The sequence below is a fragment of the Nyctibius grandis genome, chromosome 21 (assembly GCF_013368605.1).
Source record: "Nyctibius grandis isolate bNycGra1 chromosome 21, bNycGra1.pri, whole genome shotgun sequence".
Classification (NCBI taxonomy): domain Eukaryota; kingdom Metazoa; phylum Chordata; class Aves; order Nyctibiiformes; family Nyctibiidae; genus Nyctibius; species Nyctibius grandis.
The window spans coordinates 2,723,913-2,730,960 of NC_090678.1; the positions used below are offsets into that span (position 1 = coordinate 2,723,913).

Below are 7,048 nucleotides of genomic sequence, written 5' to 3' on the forward strand. Positions count from 1 at the left end.
AACTGACTTAACATGTCTCAACCTGCAGATTATGGCTGGACAGGGAATATTAAAAGCAGTAAGGCACTCATGATGGATTTGTATCTTGAAATTCATACACCAGTGTTGTTTCAGCCAGTGACTTCTGATATTTCCACTACAAAAGCTTGAACAGGTTGTAACTCAGACAGATTGGCAGGGGGTTTTTACTAATCTCTACCCAATGCAGATTGGGCAAAGGAATGTTGCCGTTCATTTTCTAAGCTAAACCTTTCGTAGTCATGCCTGCCCCATGACTGTGCTTTGACATAGACCTATAGATACTGTCAATGAAAGCATCACAACCTGAATTTTGCAAAAATATTCTGACTGAAATTATCCTTTACCATTAACTTTAACATTAACCAGCCGGTCTAGGGAAGTGATGGTCCCTCTGTACTCGGCACTGGTGAGGCCGCACCTTGAATCCTGTGTCCAGTTGTGGGCCCTGCACTTCAAGAAAGATGTTGAGGTGTTGGAGCGAGTCCAGAGGAGGGCGACCAAGCTGGGGAAGGGTCTGGAGGGTCTGACCTGCGAGGAACGGCTGAGGGAGCTGGGGGTGTTTAGCCTGGAGAAGAGGAGGCTCAGAGGTGACCTTAGTGCAGTGTACAACTACCTGAAGGGAGGTTGTAGTGGAGTGGGAGTCGGCCTCTTCTCCCAGGCAACTAGCGATAGGACAAGAGGACACAGCCTCAAGCTTGGCCAGGGGAGGTTCAGGTTGGCCATTAGGAAGCATTTCTTCTCAGCAAGGGTCATTAAACATTAGAAGGGGCTGCCCAGGGAGGTGGTGGAGTCACCATCTCTGGAGGTGTTTAAGAAAAGACTGGACATGGCACTTAGTGCCCTGGTCTAGTTGACATGGTGGTGTCAGGGCAATGGTTGGACTCGATGATCCCAGAGGTCTCTTCCAACCTGATTGATTCTGTGATTCTGTAACTTGTTCTGAGGTTTGGAGCCACAATATTTCTGTGTTCAAGTTTTCTGTCCACAGTAGAAAGTTGAGTAAAATAGTAATGTCACTTACTGAGAATTTAAGCCTATGTGATTCTCTTTCATGGTCAGACCAGGCAGTAGATATGAGATATGGAGTAGCTGCTGCTGTGGTCTATTCTTGAAGACATTGCTGATGCTGTACTGAGCAGTGCTGCACACTGGCGTATAATTGTTACACTTATTCATTTAGCCACTATCCTTGGCTCTGGTTGAACAATTGTATGTTATTAGAGTTCCAGGAAAGCATTCACACTACTTCATTTGTTTTTTCACTATAAAGAGAATCCAGATGACTCGAAGACAGTCAGTGGGGCGTGGACTTCAGCTAACTCCTGGTATAGGTGGGATGGTAAGTATATGAAAGTCTACTACTAAAAACCTGCATTGAGGGAATATTCATAACTCTTGGGGTTTATTTTGTTTTTTAAAGAAGTCTAGCTACTGACTTCAGGGGTGGGATGGTTTCTGTAGCCTTGCAGATAATATCTTAGTCCTGTTAATTTCTGTATTAATGGAAGGCAAATACTAGAAAAGTCCCTGAAAGCTAAAGCGCTTCAAAAGGTATTGAGTTGGTTTTGTCCAAGGTGCTTTTAATTACTCATTTTTAGAATCAGTCTTTTAAAGTGGAAATGTTACTGGAAAAAGTAATAAAATGTTTTCAGCCTCATGCTAAAGGAACAAGGCTAATTTATGCTTTCTGTCTGTCCCCTTCAGCTAATTTTGAACCTTTATCCAACTTCAGCTGTATTTGACAGAAGGAATGCAAGTTCAGTGAGGGAGGGTAGAGACTGACTGACTAAAAAAGTATCTTTTCTGAGATCAAAGGCATCAGCATAGATTTATTTTTTTTATTCTGCTTGGCTTGCATGTACCTGCCATTCAGTTTCTCATCGGAAACTGGCCTCAGTGCCTACTGCTTTTTGTCTGGACAGTAACTGAGCACATGGGAGGGACCTTACAGGTACTTCAGAGAGAAAGGTTTGAAAGGTACGGGAGGGAGACAGGAAGATGAAGAGAATGCCTTGTGGAGGGAGAGGGAAGAGGGAGCTGAGGTTTTCTGGCTTAGGCAATGCAGGAGCAAAGAACACAAGTCTATAGAGAACAGATGATTTGATTCACATTGTGAAAAATCCCATATGCTAGGCACGTGGCAGCAAACCAAATTAACACAGATGATTCCTGTTTATAACTGCGTCACCCTGAGATTCCTTTCTGGGCACCAGGGAGCTGTGGCACTTGGATGGTAGAGAGATCTTATGCAGTAGGTGTCTAAAAATCCTTTGAAAGATGGGTGCCCTGTAACTGTATGGTTTTTAGTTTGGTTTGAGGTTTTTCTTATCGCCTGTAAGGGCCATCTATATAACAATCTCAAATTTAGATGTCTGAAATGAGACAAGAATTTTGGTAGAGCTGAATCTGTCTTTGTTTTGCTGGACAATGTGGAAAACTTTAACTCTGCTTGGTAGAAACTGGAAATACATTGTAGGCTCTCATATCAGTCTCTTTTTTTCCAGCAGCAACACTTCTTTGATGATGAGGACAGAACAGTTCCAAGCACACCAACTCTTGTAGTCCCACATCGTACAGATGGGTTTGCAGAAGCCATTCAGTAAGTAGATGGAAAAAAAAAAAAAGGCATCTATTTCTTTCTGGTTTTCAGTGAAATAAATTCAAATGAAATGAACTCGTGATTGGAGTAATGTGCTAAAACGGGCTAAGTAGTACAATAGGTGACTGCATCTGCTAATAACTAATCATTGTTTGAACTGTGTGTCGTGAAACTTAGCAGCAAATCAGGAGGCAGATAATCTCCAATGTATTGGAACTTACTGATTTAAGAATAAATTAAGCAAAAAAAAAAATAGGTTCTTCTATTTCAATTCTTTCCCCACCCCCCCTTCCCCGATATTATGAATAAAAGTAGGAAAAGTTATCTACATTTTTGGATGTGGGATGGTTCTGGGCATGTTCAGCAATCTGCTTAAAATTGTGAGAATTCATAGGATGAGTAAGTAAAGAATAATCTTTTCAGGACTGTTTCACTGATTTCAGATGCAGTCCAAATAAGTTTGAGAAACCAGTTGCTATTTAATTAGCAGTAGTTTAGATGATTTTTATGGTCAGTATTAATTCATTTTGTCTCATGCATAATTTGTTCTCTTGTTTTGGTCAGAAAGTTGTCTTTTTTTCTCCCCCACCCCCCCCCCAGCATTGGAAAAATTGCAGAATTCTGAAATCTCTATTTTGATAGTTCCCCCCAGGTAGCTGGAGTTCCTAGATTCAGATTTGGACCCCCTGAAGATATGCCACAAACTAGCTCAAGTCACTCTGATCTTGGTCAGCTTGCATCACAAGGAGGTAAACCATTTCTGTACTTTCTTTTCCTTAGTGGTTTGGCTGAAAACCAAATAATACAGTCAATAAAATGCAGTTCTCCTTCGGGTATTTGCTGAAGTGTGGAAACCTGCAACTCTCAAATAATTGTCAGCAGAGAGAGACTAACAGAAAGGAAAAAGGTGTTTCCTTCAAGCTGCTGCACTTCTGTTTGTAATGTGGTTTAAAAAGCAGAATGCTTCTGTGGGTAGGAACCAACAGGCTTGTGAACCAGAGAAGCTGAAATTTTATGTAGGACAAATTGCCAGGCACAAGAAACTTCATTTAAGAAGAAATGGAATATTGAAGGAGTAGCTTTTAACTTGAATTTTACTGTTTGTTGTAGCTTTCCTGTAGTAAAATAATAGGGGAAAACAGCAAATGCAAAGAAATCTTTGGGATGTATCCTCACCTGCTAAGAGGTGGCCAGGCAGTTTGTCTGATGTTGTCTTTGCTGTTGTCCTGAATCAGTCCCTTTCCCCTGCATCCCTGTCAGCATGGAAGAGTGTGCTCTCCTTTGAAGACAGCTCACAGCAAAATAATGGCATGAGAAAAGGATGAAAGTAAAACAAGTAGTAATATTTTCATCAAGGTTTACCTTTCAATAAATCATAACTAGCTCTGGCAGTAAGTCAAAACAACTTAAAACAACAAAAATCTCCATATTTAAGTACAAATCACTGGATTTCATAAAGTGTACTGAGAGAAGACAGCAGTAAATCTGTTTTTTAGCTGGCTAAATTGTCACTAAATTTAATTGTCATGAAATTTGCTCAATTTAATTGTCACTAAAACTTTGTGTTGCAGGTTTAGGAATGTATGAAACCCCACTATTCCTTGCTCATGAGGAAGAATCAGGTGGTCGTAGCGTTCCAACAACACCATTACAAGTAGCAGCACCAGGTAAGCGGCAAGAAATTTGCAGGCTGAAGTAAAAGCTGGGAACCTTGACTTGCCCGAAAAGAATTAGATTATTGTTGTTACAGTGCTTATTGCTCCATCAGGAGTATTCCAGTAGCCCTTTCCCTGATGTGCCTAAGACTTCCATAGGATTTCTGTAGGAAATTCAAACTAACTTAATGTTTATTAAACTACTTTTCCTGTACAGTGACAGTTTTTACTGAAAGTGCCTCAGCTGACGCTTCGGAGCACGCTTCTCAGTCTGTTCCGATGGTCACGACGTCCACTGGCAACCTGTCCACCACGACAGAGGCTGGAGCGGGGGATGATGGGGATGAAGTTTTTGCAGAGGCAGAATCTGAAGGGTAAACTCTGACTTGTTTGGTTCACTAAGACTTGATGTCATGTTCGTTTTAATGATTTGTTTTCATCCAAGTGTGCCTGTGATTCGTTTTCGATTTAACCTGTTCTGGTAGGAAGGGCTCAAACAAGACTTAGTGATTTTGTGAAGTGGTACAATCTGACCTTTTTATCTAAAACTAAAGATTTGCTTCTGATTTTCTCCTTCTGATTTAACATAGCCAGTATAAAAGTTACCCAAAAAAAAAGATTTCTGTATTTTTTCAGAATGCAGATAGCTCTGTACTAGTCAAATACTGATGGTAAAGGCCCCAGTTTGAAGGACTGGAGTTTGAGGAATAAAGGCTAAAGCATTTTATGCTGTCTTTTGATTTTTATTGGTTGCATAATAATAAAAGATCACTTTTATCTAGTGATTGCAGGAGGTAGGAGGTTTGGTCAGAAGCAAATGAAAAGAGTCGGCCTCTTTTCCCGGGCAACTAGCGATAGGACAAGAGGACACAGCCTCAAGCTTGGCCAGGGGAGGTTCAGGTTGGACATGAGGAAGCATTTCTTCTCAGCAAGGGTCATTAGCCATTGGAAGGGGCTGCCCAGGGATGTGGTGGAGTCACCATCTCTGGAGGGGTTTAAGACAAGACTGGACATGGCACTTAGTGCCATGGTCTAGTTGCCATGGTGGTGTCAGGGCAATGGTTGGACTCGATGATCCCAGAGGGCTCTGCCAACCTGGTTGATTCTGTGATTCTGTGAAATGTTACTGCTGCAAGTTGAGTATGGCGGGGTTTTCTTGGTGCAGCACCAACCTGGACTGCAGTAGTCTGCCTACGAGTAGATAACACATAAGATGGGTATTCTAATGTTAAGGTCTCGAATTTGTTTCTTATAAAACCTTCTGATCTTTCGTGATCAGAAGTATATCCACAGAGGAACTGAATGGTTCACAGAACAATCTGTAGTTTGGAACAGGCTTGATAGGAAAGCGAGTCAGTCTGTTGCTAGTAGAGAACAGATATTTCCCACAGTTTGGGAGTTTTAGTTATCATCTTCTAACGGTTTTTATTTACTAACGAAGGTAAATGAAATGTATACCAAAGTGAGCTGCATGTAAACTAAATTGAATGTTGGGGTTTTTTTCCACCCCTATAAGGCTTTTTCATTTTTGTCTTGGATATCCATCTGGAGTTGGGCTGCATATCAAGGAAACTACATTGTTATTTTTCTAAAAGCCAGATAAATCTCTCATGATTGGGGCAGGGGGGACACAACAAAACAGAATACAACCGGTGAAAATCTCCAGGGAAAGACATCCAGGAATCTTTCTGCTCCAAGATGATGCTTTTTTTTCCTGAGCTTTTTGACACTATGGGAATACACTTAAATGTTTTTCCTCCCCCTCCTTCTCTTCTAGAATTACTTCAGAAGCAGGCCTAGAAATTGATAGCCAGCAAGAAGAAGAATCTGTTCAAGCATCTGATGAGTCAGATCTTCCTTCGACTAGTCAAGATCCTCCTTCTAGTTCATCTGCAGGTACAGGTTAATTGCTGGAAACAGTTGTTTCATAGCATTTCATTAAGTGTGGAAACTTCTTGGATCAGCATCACGCACTGCTGGTGGCCAAGTTACACAAAATAAGATAAAACTCTTAGAGCAAGCTCACGTTTTGATGCCTATAGTCTTAATGGCAAACAATTCTTTACTTGGACCGCAGTACCTAGAGTAGGCCATAGTAAGAATAATGCTTCAAGGAGCAAAAGTTATTGATACTTTGGTGGTTTAAAAATATTGTTTCATTCAATGAAATCATCAAAGAACAGTAAGTAAATCAGTATTGAGTTACCAATTTACCCCCTAGCATAGATGATGAAAGAAGTCCCACACTTACTTGTTTTGAGGCTTTTATTTATATCAGAGATGTCAATGAAATAAGGATGCACCTTCCTAAAGTAAATTCAAGAGCATAATGTGTATCAAATCATGTAAACATTAACAGTGAGAAACTGTACTAGACGCAGACATTCTTTCCTGCATTCCTGCTTCCTCACAGACACGAGCAGTAATCAGCCGAAGCCGTTTCGTCGTGTCAGGCTTCAGCCACCGACATTAAGAACGGGCGTTCGGGGTCGGCAGTTCAACAGACAGAGGGGTAAGTGTTGGTGGTTGCTCCAATTCAGACTCCTTAAAACATGTTTTTAGTACTTTCTTTGGGGACCATCTGTGAAGTACTACTTTGTACACCTGTGTTTGCTTGTAAGACATTAAATAATGCAGCATCCCTGCCCTAGCTTTCAGTATGTTACCCAAAGAGCTCTGTAGTTTTAGTATGTTAGTCTGAGCGTTTTCTAGATAGGCAAACTTTCTTCTTATGTGGCACTTGGCTCTTATCAGTGGAGGGAAGGTGCAGTAG

At 41.1% G+C, this 7,048-nt stretch overlaps 1 protein-coding gene across 4 annotated transcripts in view; it reads left to right on the plus strand.

Moving 5' to 3' along the window:
• Positions 1 to 7,048, plus strand: part of TPR (translocated promoter region, nuclear basket protein) — a 45,866-nt gene that overhangs the window by 36,409 nt on the left and 2,409 nt on the right. For 2 of the 4 annotated variants that reach the window (XM_068416786.1, XM_068416788.1), the window contains exons 44-50: positions 1,292 to 1,360; positions 2,511 to 2,620; positions 3,263 to 3,369; positions 4,192 to 4,287; positions 4,493 to 4,649; positions 6,053 to 6,171; positions 6,689 to 6,787. In XM_068416786.1, the coding sequence (XP_068272887.1) occupies positions 1,292 to 1,360; positions 2,511 to 2,620; positions 3,263 to 3,369; positions 4,192 to 4,287; positions 4,493 to 4,649; positions 6,053 to 6,171; positions 6,689 to 6,787 (757 nt within the window). The remainder of the gene's footprint in view (positions 1 to 1,291; positions 1,361 to 2,510; positions 2,621 to 3,262; positions 3,370 to 4,191; positions 4,288 to 4,492; positions 4,650 to 6,052; positions 6,172 to 6,688; positions 6,788 to 7,048) is intronic. The other 2 variants (XM_068416789.1, XM_068416790.1) reach the window with 2 other exon arrangements.